This window comes from Anolis carolinensis, chromosome 5, assembly GCF_035594765.1.
Source record: "Anolis carolinensis isolate JA03-04 chromosome 5, rAnoCar3.1.pri, whole genome shotgun sequence".
NCBI classification, from domain to species: Eukaryota; Metazoa; Chordata; class Lepidosauria; order Squamata; family Dactyloidae; genus Anolis; species Anolis carolinensis.
The window spans coordinates 5460918-5479628 of NC_085845.1; the positions used below are offsets into that span (position 1 = coordinate 5460918).

Consider the following 18711-nt stretch of genomic DNA (forward strand, 5'->3'; position numbering starts at 1 on the left):
CTCCTGTAATCTGCTGCCTTTCAAACCATCTTCTATGTGCTGAGTCTGGTTCAGCACTTGTGATGTGCAGCTTTTCCCTTTCCTGAAATCGGCTTGCTATGGGATCATAAATGGACCCCCCCCCCCCCAAATAATTCTATGCAGAATAAATCTTTTCAGAGCTTCAGAAAGATGGCACTACAGCCATGGGCAAACTTCAGCCTTTCAGGTATTTTGGATTTCAATTCCAGGGAATTCCAGACAGGAAACAATCAGGGCCAGCTAATACATCCCAACATTGGATTCCCCCAGGCAGGAAGCAGCCAGGCTTTGAAGATGCAAGACCATTCAATGCTAATCAAAGTGGCCAATTGCAACATTCACATTTGCCACAGACAAGAGTTCTTTCTCTCACCCTGGACATTATTCCATAGATATATAAACCTCACTTGCCTCATTTTCAACAGACCTCACCTCTGAGGATGCCTGCCAGAGATGTGGGCGACACGACAGGAGAGAATGCCTCCGGAACATGTCCATAAAACCTGGAAAACTCAGAGCAACTCAATAATAATAATAGTTTATAATTTGCCTCTCTTCAGGGCTCAATACAAAACACATCAACATAAAATAAAACGAATTTGTATAGTAATGACAATGCTAGGCCTGTCACTCAGAACCTTGTCGCACTACAGTGTTATAGCGTTATTATTCCACCTTAATCGCCATGGCAAGAGTTTTAATTATGGGGTTTGTAGTGTAGGCCCCTACATTGGCAGTCTTCAGAAAGAACTTGAAGACCTGGCTGTTCCAATGTGCCTTCCCAGATTAATAGGAAATCTCCAATACCAAGTCCCATAAGCACTTTATTAGAATTAATATCGCATATCGCACTCTGCACTTGCCCTATAAGCCTTATATATCACCTGTCACATCAGCACTTTTAATCTTGTACCCATTACTCTGGTCCGGCCCAGTTCTATTGTGTTTTAGCGTATTGTTATTGCTTGTGGTTTATACTGTTTTAATTCTTTTAATTTGCCTTTGTTTTGTATTGTTATATTGTGTGTTGAGGCCTTGGCCTTTGTAAGCCGCATTGAGTCCTTCGGGAGATGCTAGCGGGGTACAAATGAAGTTTAATAATAATAATAATAGTGTATGGTGGCACAGCGCTGAGCTGCTGAACTTGCGGACCAAAAGGTCCCAGGTTCGAATCCAGGGAGCGGAATGAGCTCCCGGGTGTCAGCCCCAGCTTCTGCCAACCTAGCAGTTCGAAAACATGCCAATGTGAGTAGATCAATAGGTACCGCTCCGGCGGGAAGGTAACGGCGCTCCATGCAGTCATGCCAGTGGCCACATGACCTTGGAGGTGTCTACGGACAACGCCGGCTCTTCGGCTTAGAAATGGAGATGAGCACCAACCCCCAGAGTCGGTCACGACTGGACTTAACGTCAGGGGAAACCTTTACCTTTACCTTAGTTTAGTGAAGCTCAAGACATTCCTGGGCTCCTTAGAATAAGAAAGGCCCCTCTTTAAACGCCAAATGCCAGGAGTTGCCATGGCAACCAAAGCTTTACTACAATTATGGTTCAGGGGCCTGTTTCATCCGGGTTCCTCAAAATTCCCGCCCCCTTGAGCGTCTTATCCATTTGGCTGGGCGTTCATCCAATGGCAGCGCGGACCGAGGAAAGCGTTTAGAAAGCGGATTGGTCCGTTATATTCCCGCCTCTACGTCGACCCGCCTCCCTTTTTCTTTGCGACTCCTCCCCCTTTTTTTCCCATTCGCTTCAATTCGCCTCGGCGATTGGTTGGTTGGTTCGCGGGCTCGCGCTGTCGTTCCCGCCCTCCCCCTGAGAGGAAAGAACTGCGCCTGCGCGGCCTGACGAAGCCACGCCCACTTTTCCCCATTCTGCCTGAGAGCGAGTCCTTAACAACGAGGGAGGAGAGCGGGTGGGTTCTACGCATGCGCACTTCGCCCCTCGACTGGCAGCAGGGGCTTCGGGACATCTCATTTTGGGCTATGGAGAAAGAGGAGAACAACGTTCCTGTGAGTATTGCTTATTTGGGGGTTCTGAGGCAATTTGGGGGTACTTCAGAGTTCATTTCTTCACATAGTTTACATTTTGGGGAGCTTCTGAGGCATTTTGGGTTTTTCCTCCAGAGTTTTTGTGTTTGTATCTCTGAGTAGATTGTAGGCCTTTCGTAAGATCCACTGCTTTTGGTTGTTTTGTAAAGTGTTATGCATGTTGATGGCTATAGAGAAATCAACAGTGATGATAGTGAAGCAAGTGGAGTGTAGAGTATGTACAGTAGAGTCTCACTTATCCAACATTCGCTTAACCAACGTTCTGGATTATCCAACGCAGTCTACCTTTTAGTAGTCAATGTTTTTGTAGTCAATCTTTTCAATACATTGCTATGTTTTGGTGCTAAATTCGTAAATACAGTAATTACAGTAGAGTCTCACTTATCCAAGATTCTGGATAATCCAAGCCATTTTTGTAGTCAATGTTTTCAATATATCGTGATATTTTGGTGCTAAATTAGTAAATACAGTAATTACAACATAACATTACTGCGTATTGAACTACTTTTTCTGTCAAATTTGTTGTATAACATGATGTTTTGACGCTTAATTTGTAAAATCATAACCTATTTTGATGTTTAATAGGCGTTTCCTTAATCCCTCCTTATTACCCAAGATATTTGCTTATCCAAGGTTCTGCCGGCTGGTTTAGCTTGGATAAGTGAGACTCTACTGTACTACATAACATTGCTGTGTATTGAACTGCTTTTTCTGACAAATTTATTGTAAAACATGATGTTTTGGTGCTTAATTTGTAAAATCATAATGTATTTTGATGTGTAATAGGCATTTCCTTAATACCTCCTTATTATCCAACATATTTGCTTATCCAACGTTCTGCTGGCCCGTTAAGGTTGGATAAGTGAGACTCTACTGTATATGTATGTATGTATGTGTGTGTATCTGGAATAATGTCCAGGGTGGGCGGAAGAACCCTTATCTGTTAAAGCAAGTGTGAATGTTGCAATTAGCGAGCTTGATTAGCATTGAGTGGCCTTGTAATTGCAAAGTCAGTTAGTGAGGTTATCTCCATAGAGGTACCCTAGCTGTTATTGCCTGGAGGCATTCTCTGTTTGCAGCTTCATGTGGACAATTTCAACAAAAACGAGGGAACCATGAAAATGAACAAAATCTGGTTAAAAAACACCAGAATCAAGGCATTAAATTATGAACACCACTCAGAAATAGGAAAACTCCAGACAGGAAACAATCAAGGGCCAGTTTACACCTCCCAAACATAGGATGCCCCCAGGCAACAACAGCCAGGCTACCTCTATTGAGATAACCTCACTAACTGACTTTGCAGTGACAAGGCCACTCAATGCTAATCAAGCTTGCTAATTGCAACATTCACACTTGTTTCAAACAGACAAGGGTTCTTTCTCCCACCCTGAACATTATTCCACAGGTATATATACTCTCCACTTACTTCACTGCCAACAGAACCTCTGAGGAGGCATTAGCCACAGGCCAAACGTCAGAAGAGATGGTGCTGGAACATGGCCAGACAGCCCGGAAAACTCACAGCAACCTAGTGACTTTCATGTTCTTTACTTCGTGTTTGAGCAATGCTGAGGGGTTTTGTGGTCCCTATATGAACTTGTCTACAGCTGTATGGTAAGCAATAGACTCCTGCAGTGGTGAGGGCATCCCTCTGTTCTTTTGCTGAGCATAGCATTTGTTGTATTTTCTTGGTAGGTCTGTAGATTGTTTGTAGGTTGTGTTTCTTCAGCTTCCCTCTGCGGTCAGCAGTTGCCTTGATGTCTGGTAATCAGTGATGATAGTGATAAGAAATACATTTATCATTGTTTTGGGGTACCTCAGAGACTCCCTCCCTTCCCAGTTCCTCACATATTTACTTTTGGGGGTTCCTCAGACTTTCTCCTCCCCAGTAAGTCACATATTTATTTACTTTTGGGGGGGAAATGCTGAGACAGTTTCTTGGGGACACGCCAGATATTTATTTCCCATTTCTTTGCATATTGACATTTTGAGAGGTTATGAAGTATTTTGTGGTAACCTAGCATATCCTCTCCCCAATTTCTCACATATTGACTTTTTGGAGTGTTTCTGAAGCATCTTGCAAAACTGCAGTTTCCTTTTCCCAAAATCTTTCAAATTCGCATTTACTATGGGGAGGTATCATCATCATAATTATTATTATTATTAAGATCCCACTTTTATCTCTTGATTGAGCCACTAAGCAGCTCACAATATTAAAATAAAACTACAATGTACAATCCATGACATACAAATATTAAAATAGAATTCAACAAACCAGTCAACAACAATAACAGAATAGAATAACTTTATTATCATTGTACAATGAAATGAAAATGCTTTCCTCATCATACATCACAAAACAACACACCCATCCCGCCACACTCACCACCACTGCCCAGCCTCCGATGCCACATCAATGCGAAATCATGGAGTTCAATATATGTGGTTACAACTCCAGAATGAAATCTCTCTCTCTCTCTCTCTCTCTCTCTCTCTCTCCATTTGTCCTTGTCTTTGTCACCTTGTACCATCTGCCAGATAGTAATACATCAAAAAAATTATGCTGGGTGTGATGGATCCTTATGAAACTTCTGAGTTTTCTTAAGGCTTCAGGACTTATAAAGTTCTTCCAAAGGGGAAAGGGCAAGGGAGAAGAGAGGAGAGAAGAGTTATTATTCAACAACTGAATAATAATGATAATTTATTTATTACTCTCTTCTGACGGTTCAAGGCAGGTTACAACAAAGTCAGAAACATAGGAACATAAAACATATAAATTGAATTACATAAATAAAAACAGAAAAATATAAAAACTTGCACCAAACAAAGATACAGACTTGACATATAGCAGCAGAATCAATACCAATGATTGAAAGTTGGCTGGGTAGACCTTCTGCTGGAAGACATGAGTCTTCAATTGGGGTAATTAAATCAATAAAAACTATTACAAATAGTTAAAATAATTAAGATATAGACGGTAACTCCTTGCTCGTTCTTACATTATTTTAAAATCTCGGCTAAAATTTAAAACTTTTCAAAAGCTTTGGGAGTTTTAGTGTCATGTTGTTTTATAACTTTGTTGCATGTATTGGTCAGATCATGTTATCTGATATTATTTACTGTATATAGGAGCCCCAGTGGCGAAGTGCGTTAGAGCACTGAGCTGGAGACTGAAAGGTTCTAGGTTCAAACCCCGTGAGCGGCCGCTGTTAGCTCCAGCTCCTGCCAACCTAGCAGTTTGAAAACATGCCAATGTAAGTAGATCAATAGGTACCACTCTGGCAGGAAGGTAACTGCGCTCCATGCAGTCACGCTGGCCACATGACCTTGGAGGTGTCTACGGACAACGCCGGCTCTTCGGCTTAGAAATGGAGATGAGCACCAACCCCCAGAGTCAGACATGACTGGACTTAACGTCAGGGGAAACCTTTACCTATAAGTACAGTAGAGTCTCACTTATCCAACACTCGCTTATCCAACGTTCTGAATTATCCAACGCATTTTTGTAGTCAATGTTTTCAATACATCGTGATATTTTGGTGCTAAATTCGTAAATACAGTAATTACTACATAGCATTACTGTGTATTGAACTACTTTTTCTGTCAAATTTGTTGTAAAACATGATGTTTTGGTGCTTAATTTGTAAAATCATAATCTAATCTGATTTTAATAGGCTTTTTACGTTGTATAAGTGAGACTCTACTGTATTGTGTAATTTCATATTCTTTCCTTCTCCCTATGTGTCTGTATCTCTATACACTTTTAGTTTAGATTGTAGGCATTTGGCAAGAGCCACTATTTTTGGTTGTTTTGTACAATGCATGTGCATTGATGATTCTATGTAAACAGTGGTGATAGTAAATGCATTCATTATGATTATTTTTGGGCTACATCAGTCTCTCTTTTCCATTTCCTCACATCCCTGTTTTTTTTTTTTTTTTTTTTGCAGTGGAAGTCGAGGAGGTGAAATTGGTATAATGACTTGCCTTTCCCTGTAGAAATATACATACAGTATGTTCCCAGTATGTATCCACAACTTATAATTCGAGGGCTGTGTGTGCAGGTTTTTCCCCCAAAGAAAAATATGCATCCTTCACAGATTTTTAAAAAATATTTTTATTGAAAGTTTACAAATATGCACAATATCCTTCACAGATTTAAAGATTTCAATAGTAGAGAAGTGCTACAAAATTCCAAAAGGAATTTTAAGTGATGTTTGCAACTCTGTGCGTTGACATTATGAGAAGTGCATTGCTTAGCAATTTAAACATCTTACATGATACAGTAATATAAAATGGACTTCTTCAATATAAATGTATTTACTTTGTCTTCTAATAATCACAACTATTAGTTGTTAAAAGATGTATGCATTCTAAGGGGACACCCCATATACCATATGTATATTCCACCTATCCTCCCCAAGCAGATACTTCATATTAGCTACTTTCTCTCCTGTTTCAAGGAAGACTCCCAAATAAATACCCTTCTCTTCCATTTTTCTTCATCCTTATTAATTTTTCCTCTCATTTGAAGCAAATTACACCTCCCTAAAATGAAAATAGGAAATCATTATATTTTGGATTTGAAAGGTCGATAAGAAGCAACTTTATTTTTATGTTTTGGGCAGGTAATAGGGATTTGCTTGTGTATATGATCTGTATTTTTGTTTCTGTTGGGCTTTTAAAATTATAAGTTGCCCTGAAGCAGCTAGTGTCTATAATGTATTGTGCCATTGTATTGTATGCCTGTAAAGTGAACATTCTGGTGTGTGATAAAGTTCCTACTGGGTAATCCATAGTATTTCTCAATTGTTTTAAAACATATGTTCTTTAGAGAAACATATGTGTTTCTCTGCAGTTTCTGTTATAATTGTGTGCTTTCAAGTCATTTCTGGCTTATTTTAACTTTTTGAATAATTTTGCCTTCATGCCTTGTAGAGAAGTTTGTCATGATGAGCAGTCACCTGTTTTTGTATGTTATTAACATCAGTATCCGCTTTTCCTTCTTTGAAAGAAAGGTTTGTACAGTTTCAGAAATCTAGCTTCAGTAACACTTAAATTGGGTGATTTAATTTATTGTAAAGCTGGCATCTCTCTTCAAGTACTATTATTTATAACATTTAATAGGTTGTTAGGAATATTCTTGATGATACAAGCTGAAAGTTAGAGGATATAAAATTGCAAACAAGTGGGTGCATAGTGTATGTCAGTATATTGAGAGAGTTTGCTGTCTTTAGTGTAGGTACTTCTTTCTCTGATATTCAGTAAAAGTTAAACATATGTTTTGCTTGTTTTGAGCTCCTGCCTTATTTACTGTTGTTAAAGCTTTGGTAAAAATTCCTGGAGCATTTTATTGTCTCGAAAAAAAGGGATGTTGGGAAATACATATATTGTTGGATGTTGGTATCTGCTGGGGTTTTGCTCCAGAACCCAAGATCTATAGATGCTCAAGTCCAGCTATATAAAACAGTGTAGCGAAATGGTGTCCATTATATAAAACGGCAAAAATAAGGGTTTGCTTTTTTAAATTTTAAAGTTGTGGGTACAGAATCCATAGAAACCGAAGGTTGGCTGTACTTCTTGTTAAGCAGGTGTCTTCCTTATAAATGAAGGCATGGCATGTTGCTTTGACTTTACAGATACAGACAGTCCCCAAGTTACAAACATCTGACTTACAAATGAATCATAGTTAATAACAGGGGTGAGACAATAGGAAGTGAGAGAAAACTATCCTTTGGAAGGGAAATTCACTTCTGAAAGTGTTGTTCTCGTGTGAAAAAGGTGTCTCCACTGAAGCTTTATCACGAATCCTTGTTTCCACAACAAGCCAAATTTTGCAAAATCTAGTTATCACAGGAGGTGAAAGTGAGGTGAAATCTTTTGAACAGGGGCACAGACAGCATGTCCACAGGGGTGTTAACCCTTCCCTATGCTGTCCAAAGCTAAATATGTATACATATTTGGCTGCTGTTACACTTAAAATGTATCTATTTCGACTTACAAATTCAACTTAAAAACATACAGTAGAGTCTCACTTATCCAAGCTAAACGGGCCAGCAGAAGCTTGGATAAGCGAATATCTTGGATAATAAGGAGGGATTAAGGGAAAACCTATTAAACATCAAATTAGGTTATGATTTTACAAATTAAGCACCAAAACATCATGTTTTGCAACAAATTGGACAGAAAAAGTAGTTCAATACGCAGTAATGTTATGTTGTAATTACTGTATTTACGAATTTAGCACCAAAATATCACGATATATTGAAAACATTGACTACAAAAATGGCTTGGATTATCCAGAAGCTTGGATAAGCGAGGCTTGGATAAGTGAGACTCTACTGTACTTACAGAACCTTTTTTGTAACTTGGGAATTGCCTGTATTCACATATTCCTTCGCTATTTCTGAAAGAATAAACATGTTTTTTTTTTCTTGTGTTAGACGACAACAGAGAATTTTCAAGCAGTAATTGTGTGAATCGATTTACAATTTGGCTTTCTCCAGGATTGTTCATTAGCCGCATGGTGGGCCCCTTCTAAAGAAATCTTCCAGTCTATAAAAAAAACACTCCAGAATGGTGGCAGTGATACTGACAGTTTTATTACCTCTTTGTCATTATAGTAGACGCTTGTGACTTTAATTTGGAGAGTAGAGCTGTCCCTGCAGAGCTTAGAAGCTCCACTGAATCATAGAGACTGATAGCAGACTTGTGTTCAGGACCTATGAGCTTTCCTCCCCTTTAAACAAAAAACATATTTAGTGAAATGAAATAATGCTGGCTAGATAGCATCCTAATCTTGGCCTTCTGCTTATGTGGAATGAAGTTATTACATATTATGTTTAGGAATGACTGTTGAAAAATTTCATAGACTCGTTATTTACAGAGTGTCTGATGCTTCTTGAAAGTAAGGACATAATTTTTCCCTCCAGACTTTTCTTGTGCCTGAAGAAAGCATTGCTCATACTGACATCCTGGTTTAGATGTATTTGAATCAAGGGCCACTGGAGCCGGTGGGATTTTAGTTAGGCATGTTTATGTTTGGGGTGTAAATTAGTGTCTTTAGTTGCTTTATGCTCACAGCTGTTCTTGATTTGTATTATGCATAACATGCAATTATTGGGAATGAAGAGGGGCTTGATATCTACTGCCAGTTATCAGGGAGAAAGAGTCTAATCAGCCCAAGGGCATGTGGTATATTTTGCAAATTGAAATAATTTAAATTCAGACTTCTTCTGCTCAAGTGAGTTACTTTCTGCCTATAAGCCAAACCAAACCTCTTTCAGTTTATTCTCTTGCATGTGTCTCATGATTTATATAATTGAGATCTGAATCTGATTTTGACGTATCTTCACGCCATGTCTATAGAGGCTGTTACTAATTTTGCACATTGTGAAATTGACTGGAAGGAGCTGGTCTACAAGTGTTGGGATGCATTCTGCATAGAACTAAACTGTATGTCAAAAGGAGGGGGGGGTGTCCTTATTTCTACTTGTCAGTAACTTTATCTTGCCGAGCATGATGATGGAGAAAATGGAAAGTGAAAGAGGTGAGACAATGTTTGGGTTTGCATGCCATGCGAAATCAATGTTTTGAGTGAATTGTAGTCTATTGTTTACAAAGAGCATGGTAGTATATGCTACACAAATAGTTCTGCGTCATGAAAGAGTGACTAAACAAACCAAGGAGTCTTTGTTTATGGTTTACATATATATTTAGATATATCTAGATATATCTAGATATCTAGACCAGCACTCTGATTTCTTGCGGTGAGAGATAAGACAAAGTGCTGAGTATTATTATGTTCAAAGCACAGAGGAAGCACCATTAGTTTAAGTTCTCCTACGGGAAGCAATTGGACAGTGTGAGACAACACACTGCCCTGTTCATTATGAGCCAGAGTTCTGAGTTATTAAGGTATTGGTGCATGCTCTGTGCACATGAGCAAGCAGTTATGAGAAGATAATTTAAGTGGATGTGTATACAAGTGTTCTTGTGCACCTTCAAATCATTACTGATTTATGGTTATCCTAAGGCAAGTCTATCCACAGGATTTCTTGACAAGGTTTGTTCAGAGGTGGTTTCCAGGTATCTTACTCTAAGGCTGAGAGAGTGAGACCTGCCCAAGGTCACTCAGTGAGTTTCCATGGTTGGGAAGGGATTAAATCCCTAGTCTCCAGAGTCCTCATTGTATCTTCTCTGTAGAATTAATGTTGCTTGATATCACTTTAGCTGTCATGACTCAATGCTATAGAATCCTGGAACTTGAAGTTTGGTGAAACACCATCACTCCTTGTCAGAGAAGGCTAAAGATCTTGTAAAACTGCAACTCCCGGGATGTAGAATGAGCCTCTTTCTAAAATCTCCCAAGCAATATTGATATCATAATTATAGAGGCTGAGAAATGAGGAGCTGCTTTAAACCAGTTAGATTATACATAGTAGATGAGAATGAGCTGTCCAGCAATGAATTTTAGAGGACCAAATCCTGAGTGGTATCAGAAGGAACTACAGTAGAGTCTCACTTATCCAACATAAACGGGCCAGCATAATGTTGGATAAGCGAATATGTTGGATAATAAGGAGGGATTAAGGAAAAGCCTATTAAACATCAAATTAGGTTATGATTTTACAAATGAAGCTCCAAAACATCATGTTATACAACAAATTTGGCAGAAAAGGTAGTTCAATACGCAGTAATGCTATGTAGTAATTACTGTATTTACGAATTTAGCACCAAAATATCACGATATATTGAAAACATTGACTACAAAAATGTGTTGGATAATCCAGAACATTGGATAAGCGAGTGTTGGATAAGTGAGACTCTACTGTATATAACTTGGTAGTCTGAGATCTTGGGTTCTCCTGTTGTTCTAGAGCTCCAATCTGATCCAATAAACAAGTTGACAGCAGGAACAGAAATCTGTTAGTAATGGCCAGAGTGGATATTAGGGCCAGCAGTTCCAAAATCCAGCATGTTTTTCAAGTACAAGCATGGGTGTTATGTAGAGAATCACACACATTTGAGAACATTAAAAAAAGATGATTAGTGCAGTTCCAGGATCCACAATCTCATTGATTCAAAAGTACATTCATTTACAGTGTGTGTTTCATGAAAATTAGGATCCGCAATCCCATTGGTTCAAAAGTATGTTCATTTATGGTTTGTAATTGGTCAGTAGTGTGGAATAAACTGTCATTGTATTCAAAACTGTTTGGGTCATGGAGAATAAAGGGTATTTGATGAGCTTGTCCCAAGAGACATGGGTCCCATAGGATCCCCAGATTGGGAGAATGGATGTCGGGTCCCTTGATGAGTCCCTTGATTGGTCCCTTGATGGGTTAAGACACAAGGGTGAGAAAGGCAGCTTAATGGGCTTATGGCTTAAAAGTCTTTCGTCTTTTGTGGGAGAAGGGAGCTGGCTGATTGCCATTGTCTTGTTTATTGTGAGGATGAGAGCCAAGGCGAAGTGTAATGTGTCAGCTCACTACAGCCGCTCCTGAATGAACACACGAGACTCTCTGTGATATCACCAGAAACTTTACTGCAGGAAACATAAACATCAGAAAAGCCAAGAATGGGAGGCTCTGGCCAACCATGCTTTATATACCCTCCCCCTCATTTGAAAAGTCTCTTCCCACTCAGCAAAACCCCGCGCAGATTCCCCGCCAAGTCCAGCAGCCGTTTCTTCTCCGAGTCCTGAGACGCAGGTGTCTTATCAATGTCAGTGACCCTGAAACTCAGAGCCACATCCAGGCTCTAGTAGCAGGGTTCTGACATGGCGTCCTCCTCCCCTTCGTCCTGGAAGGAAAAGATTTAACACAACTATTGTTCTCCGCTGTCCAGAGTTCCTTTATACTTTTTTAATAGGCTGCAATGGAATACCGGGTGTACCTTTCCTAGGTCCTTGGGTAGCCTCAGCTGATAGGTCACTTCGTTTATTCTTTTCGCCACCCTGAACGGCCCTATATAGCGTGGAGCCAATTTCTTAGATGGGAACCCCAATTTCAGGTTTTTTGTGCTCAGCCAAACCAGATCTCCTTCGCCCAATTTGTCCCCCTCTCGGTGCCTACGATCTGCAAAGAGCTTGTACTTCTTTTGCGTTTCCTGCAATGCCTCCACCACGTTCTGCCACCCTTGCTTAATTTTAGCCGGCCATTCCTTGTCGGTCTGGCCCTCTCCTTCCTTCCACTCGGGTAGCCTGGGGAAAGGTGCCACCTCCTGTCCGTATACTATTTCGAATGGGGCATGACCTGTGGCCGAATGTACGGCCCCGTTAAATGCCATCTCAGCAAACGGCAGAAGGTCTGACCAATCGTCCTGTCTATAATTGTACATCCTCAAGAATTGGCACAGTGTTTGTTGGGTACGTTCGACCCCCCCGTTGGTCGCGGGATGAAAGGCCGAGCTCAGGTTCCTTTCTGCTCCTAACAGCTGTAAGAATTTTCCCCAAAATTTTGCAGTGAATTGGACTCCCCGGTCGCTAATTATTTTGTCGGGGCACCCATGTAGGCGATATACATGCTTTACATACAAATCCGCGAGCTTTTCAGCCGAGGGGAGTTTTGGCAGGGCCACAAAGTGTGCCTGTTTTGAGAATAGGTCCAATATTGTCCAAATGTATCTGTGGCCTCTGCTGGGGGGTAGTTCGCCTACAAAATCCATTGCCACGCATTCCCATGGCCTCATGGGCTCCACCACCTTCTGCAATAGCCCCTGGGGCTTCCCAGGTGGTGTTTTGCCCTCTGCACATAATTCACACTGCGTGACGTACCCCCTGGTGTCTTTCCTCATTCCGGGCCACCAGCATTGTTTGGCCAACAGTTTAATAGTCCTGGTAGGGCCTAGATGACCTGCACCCTTGTTATCGTGGCATTTCCTTAACATTTCTTGTCTCAAACATTCAGGAATATACAATTTCTTATTAACAAACACCAAATCCCCACACAGTTCTCCCTGTTCTTTGTTCGTTTGTAACCATTCGTCCATTCCATATGCTCGCTTCAACTCTTCCTCCCATATTTCTCCTCCCCCCGTGGAAATGGCAGTACGTTTGTTTTCTTTGGCCGCTTGTGCTCGAGTCAGTACTGCCAGGCCCCATTGCTTATCTAGGAAAAGGCTCCCCTCAGATTCCTGAATTCCTCCCCCGTGCTGAGGCATCAGAGAGAGAGCGTCAGCGAGTATGTTGTGTTTCCCCTGGAAGAACTTGAGTCTGAAATCAAAACGGCTGAAATATTGGGCCCATCTAATCTGCTTCGCTGATAGTTTGCGATGGGATCTCAGATATTGTAAATTTTTATGATCAGACCACACCTCAAACGGTATTCCACTCCCTTCCAGTAAGTGTCTCCAGCACTCTAGTGCTTTCAGAATCGCTAAGGCTTCCCTCTCCCAAATCGGCCAGTTTTTTTCTGTATCGCTAAACTTTTTCGACAGATAGCCACATGGCTTCAGGTTCCCCCCCTCGTCTTTCTGCAGCAGGACTGCCCCATATGCCCGGTCTGACGCATCGCAATGTAAAGCTTCCTGGCATTCTATTGTCCAGGTCAGTTTGGCCCCAGGGGCCTTCACTTTGGCTGTTTCTCCCCTGCCTTTAGTCTTTAACAAATCAGTTAATGGCAAAGTGAGGCGCGCAAAGTCCTTGATAAATGTTCTATAGAAGTTTGCGAACCCCAGGAAGGATTGCAGCTGCTTCCGTGTTCTGGGGGCTTCCCACCCCCTTATGTCTTCCACCTTCGCAGGGTCCATCGCCACTCCCTGGGATGAAATCCTATACCCCAGAAAGTCTATCTGGTCTTTATTGAACTCGCACTTGGCAAGTTTCGCATACAGTTTCGCTTCCCTCAACTTTTGTAGGACTTCCCTGACTAGTTCTACGTGTTGCTCCTTGGTCCGAGACATTATCAATATATCATCTAAAAAAATAAAAACTCCCTTGTACAATAATGGATGCAACACTTCGTTGATTAATTGCATGAACGCGGCCCCTCCCCCGCATAAACCGAATGGGAGCACACAATAATTGAATAATCCGAAGGCGCAGGAGAAGGCCGTCTTCCACCTGTCCTCTGGGTTGATCTGCAATTTATGGTAAGCCTCAATTAAATCCAATTTAGTGAATATCTGCCCCTCCGATAACTGGGCGATCAAGTCCTTCACTAAGGGTAGAGGGTATTTATTTACAGTACTGATTGCATTCAGGCCTCTGTAGTCAATGCAGAGCCTCAGCGTTTGGTCCTTTTTCCGCCTAAACAACACAGGTGCCCCTAAAGGGGAATTCGAAGGTTCTATGAAACCCCTCGCTAGGTTTTTATCAATGTACTTTCTGTGATGACCCATGGGCCTTGTAGTCCTGCTCAGGACATTGTAATTCCTGATGAGGAGGAAAACTTGGGTTTTTTACCTTCCCAGTCTGAACTGGATTCCTCTCAGCCAGATCTTTCCCAGGCAGATCTGGGAACCTTGCACCTGCAGGAAAGTTGTCTCCCAGAAGTATGTCAAACAAGCCCAGAGTCTACTTCTCCCGTGTTCTTGCGCCGGGAGTTTTGTAAACAACAGAGAAGTTTGGAATCAGCTTCGCGCAGGAGTGCGAGGATTGCAGCTAAGAATGTGGCCAATTAAGACTGCTTCTCGTGAGAATCTTTGGGGAGTCTCACATCTGGTCTCAGAGTTTAGCTTTCGGTTCTGTTTCCCAGAGAACTGCTTCGGCGGGAAAGTTAGACTCTATTTAGGTGTTTTGCCCGCGTAGTAACTTCGCGGAGTCAATTCGTCAGCCTACGGAGCGAGTTGTGTCTGGACAGCGCGCTCCGATTCAAGCCTCGCTCCTGCTCAAGCCTTGCCTTGCTATCCAGCCTTCGCCTTGCTTCCCAGCCTTTGTTTATCTACGGACCTTGCCTTGTTTCCCAGGATCAATCCTTGCCTTGTTCCACGGATTTTATCAAGTTATTCCACAGACCTTGTTCTTGTTCTTAGTTACCTTGTTCCACGTTCAAGCCTTGTTTCAAGTATCAAGTTATTTCCTAGCCTCGCTCAAGTTTCATGGACTAAAGGACCTTGTCATCTCCCCTCACTTTGCTTGGCAAAGTGGGTGTTTCGGTTATTGGATTACAACTTTGGACCTTAATATTTCTTATTGGACATTGCTTTTTTGGACTATTTCTGACCTTTCCTGAAAGGTCTAATTCTGGACTATTTTCTACACTTGTTTTTATTAACTTTATATATTCCTTCAATAAAGATATTAGATAGATTCTGGCCTCTGTGTATGGTTATTGGTGCTCTGCAGCCTGGGTCGTGACAGTTTGACTCCGCCACCCTAAGCACCAATTAACCTCGGCCAGAATGTCTACCGGAGTCGTACCTGGGCCGAGCGGCCAGCCGATTACCTACACCATCGACAAGGAAGAGGTGGATCGTATCCGTGATAAGCTCAATGCACAGGACGGAGAAATAAGGGGTTTGAAGGAACGCGGAATTCGTCTTCCGGCCATGGCGTTGCCAACCAAGTTTACTGGAGAAGCTTCTAAGGTTCATGTCTTCCGTCGCCAATGTCAAGCTTATCTTGAGGCCCGTGCTGCCGAGTTTCCTCAAGAAGACATCAAAGTGGCATGGGTTTACAGTCTTCTAGACGGGCCAGCGGCCAACTGGGCGACGGCACTGTTCGACCAAGCCTCTCCACACCTAAGATCAGCACAACACTTCTTGGACCACCTCAAGGAGACTTGGGGAATCGAGGACAATTTGGAGGCAGCCGGTCACAAACTCCGACGCCTTCTCCAAGGAGACAGACCTATGTCTCAGTATATAGCCGAGTTCCGAGTGCTGGCCCACAACACCGGCTGGAACGATGTAGCCCTCAGGGGACAATTCCGGGAGGGTCTCAACATTGAAATGCTGGAAGAAATCTCCAAGGTGGATCCTCCCCAGACCCTCGAGGCACTCATTGATCAATGTTTACGGGCTGAAGTCATGATTGCCAACAGGAAACAGTGGGTTCGAGGCCAGGGCAGTAGAGCCGGGGCAAAACCCCCCGCTCCCGCCAGCGTTCAGCCACGACCGGTGTGGAGACCCCCACCGCCAACCCCATACCCCAGAGGAGGCGAGGAGGTGCCGATGCAGTTGGGCAATGTGCGTCCCAGACTAGATGCCGCCGAGAAGGCCCGTCGTCAACGCTTAAACCTCTGCTGGTACTGCGGGAACGGGGGCCACTTCGCCAGAGAGTGCCCAGCCAAAGGGAAGCCTGCCGCCCGTCTTGCGGCGGCGTCCTCCACGGAGACGAAGGCGTCTGAGCCGACTGGCACACAGCCGGCGGGGGAAGCCAACGACCGGGTGTAGAGAGGCTCGCCAACCCGGTCAAAAAATCCATCCAAGAGCCGCCAACCGGGGTCCTGTTCCTTCTCGTGGTCACTTTATGGTCAGCAAAAAGGGGACCCGTCATGATCCACGCCATGATAGACTCTGGAGCTACCAACAATTTCATCGATAGAGAGTATGCCGACTCTCTGGGATTACAATATCATGATTTCAAGAATGCCCGTGTGGTGCAAGCCATAGACGGCCGCCCCCTCAAGACGGGCCCCGTAAGTCAGTGGTCGGAACCCACCAGGATGTGGATAAGGGAACATATGGAAGAGATTTCCTTCTTTGTTACCGAGGTCCCCCATTTCCCTGTGATTTTGGGAATTCCATGGCTGACTCTCCACGACCCTAACATTTCCTGGTCCAACAGAGAACTGCAGTTTGCTTCACCGTACTGCCAAAACCATTGCCTCGTAGCCAAGGTATGCCATGCCACAGACACCGAACCCATCATCACCTTGCCAAAGAAGTACTCCGAGTATTGGGATGTATTCAATGAGAAAGAAGCCGAAAAATTACCCCCACATAGACCTTATGACTGTGCCATTGACTTGGTGGAGGGGGCCCCGATCCCGCGAGGGCATCTCTACTCCCTGACTGAACCAGAGCAAGAAGCTCTCAGGGAATTCCTAGAGACAAACCTTCGCAAGGGATTCATCAGACCCTCTCAATCCCCAGCCGCCTCCCCAGTGATGTTTGTGAAGAAGAAGTCAGGGGAACTACGCTTGGTGGTGGACTACAGAGCATTGAACAATATCACCAAGCGGAACAGCTATCCCCTGCCCTTAATCTCGGATCTACTGGATCGGCTTCGAGGAGCCAAGGTTTACACCAAGCTGGATCTTCGGGGGGCTTACAACTTAGTTCGCATCAGGGAAGGGGACGAGTGGAAGACCGCCTTCCAGACCAAATTCGGATTATTTGAGTCCCGAGTTATGAATTTCGGTTTATGCGGAGCCCCCGCAACGTTCCAGCATTTTGTCAATGACATTTTTCAGGACTATCTAGACAGGTTCTTGATAATCTACCTGGACGATTTTTTGGTGTTTTCCAGATCACAATCAGAACATGAGAACCACGTCAAAATGGTGTTACAACGATTGCGGGATCATGGACTTTATGCCAAGCTGGAAAAATGCGCCTTTGATCTACAAGAGGTAGATTTCCTTGGTTACCGCATCTCGCCTCTAGGGCTTTCCATGGATCCAGCCAAGGTTTCAGCAGTATTGGAATGGCGGGCGCCAACTAACAAGAAAGAGGTGCAGCGTTTCTTGGGGTTCGCGAACTATTACCGCAAGTTCATTCCAGATTTTGCCCGCTGGTCCGACCCCATCACTAGCTGCATCCGTGGAAAGCAGCCTTTCCGCTGGACTGATCAAGCAGAGAAAGGGTTCCAGCAACTAAAGAAACTATTCACCTCCCAGCCAATTCTACAGCACCCAAATCCTGGAACCCCTTTTGTGGTGCAAGCGGACGCCTCTGATGTGGCAATTGGGGCTGTACTCTTACAACCGGTGGGAGATCACCTCCACCCCTGTGCCTTTTATTCTCGTCAACTAACCACACCAGAGAGGAATTACACCATTTGGGAAAAAGAACTACTGGCCATAAAGGCAGCCTTTGAAACTTGGAGACATTGGCTAGAAGGGGCCAAATTTCCCATTGAAGTCCACACTGATCATCGTAATCTAGAACATCTAAGAACTGCCCGCAAACTAAATCAGAGGCAGCAACGTTGGGCTTTATTCTTTGAACGTTTCAACTTCCAGATCCATTATGTGACTCCAGCCCAAACCAAGCAAGCAGACGCCCTGTCACGTAAACCGGAATACGCTGCAGGACGCAAGGAGACCTTTGAATCCCAACTGCTACAACCCGAGAACTTTGCCACGCTCACGGTGGGGAACACCAAATCCATTCCCATTGGTTCAACTTCCCCTACTCCAGGACCCATCTGTGCTCAAGAAATCAGGGCTAGTCAGCAAGCAGATGCCTGGGCGCAGGACCAACTTCGCCAAGGTCTGCATTTTCCCTTTTCGCTTAAAGATGGGCTGCTCTGCTATAGAAATCATGTTTATATCCCACCCGGACCGGGCAGGGAAAAAGCGCTTCGTCTGTGTCATGACTGCAAACCAGCAGGACACTTCGGACTATTTAAAACTATGCATTTGATCCTAAGGGATTTTTGGTGGCCCAAGATCCGCAAGGATGTGGAAAAATATGTCAACACCTGCCCAGTATGCCAGCGCTCCAAGATACGAAGGGAGAAGCCCTCAGGGCT

At 43.3% G+C, this 18711-nt stretch overlaps 1 protein-coding gene across 1 annotated transcript in view; it reads left to right on the forward strand.

The window, feature by feature from the left end:
• The first annotated feature begins 1899 nt into the window (after positions 1–1899).
• Positions 1900–18711, forward strand: part of alms1 (ALMS1 centrosome and basal body associated protein) — a 114314-nt gene continuing 97502 nt past the window's right edge. Inside the window, exon 1 of the mRNA XM_008122042.3 lies at positions 1900–2027. Coding sequence (XP_008120249.1) covers positions 1944–2027 — 84 coding nt within the window. The 5' untranslated portion in view covers positions 1900–1943. The remainder of the gene's footprint in view (positions 2028–18711) is intronic.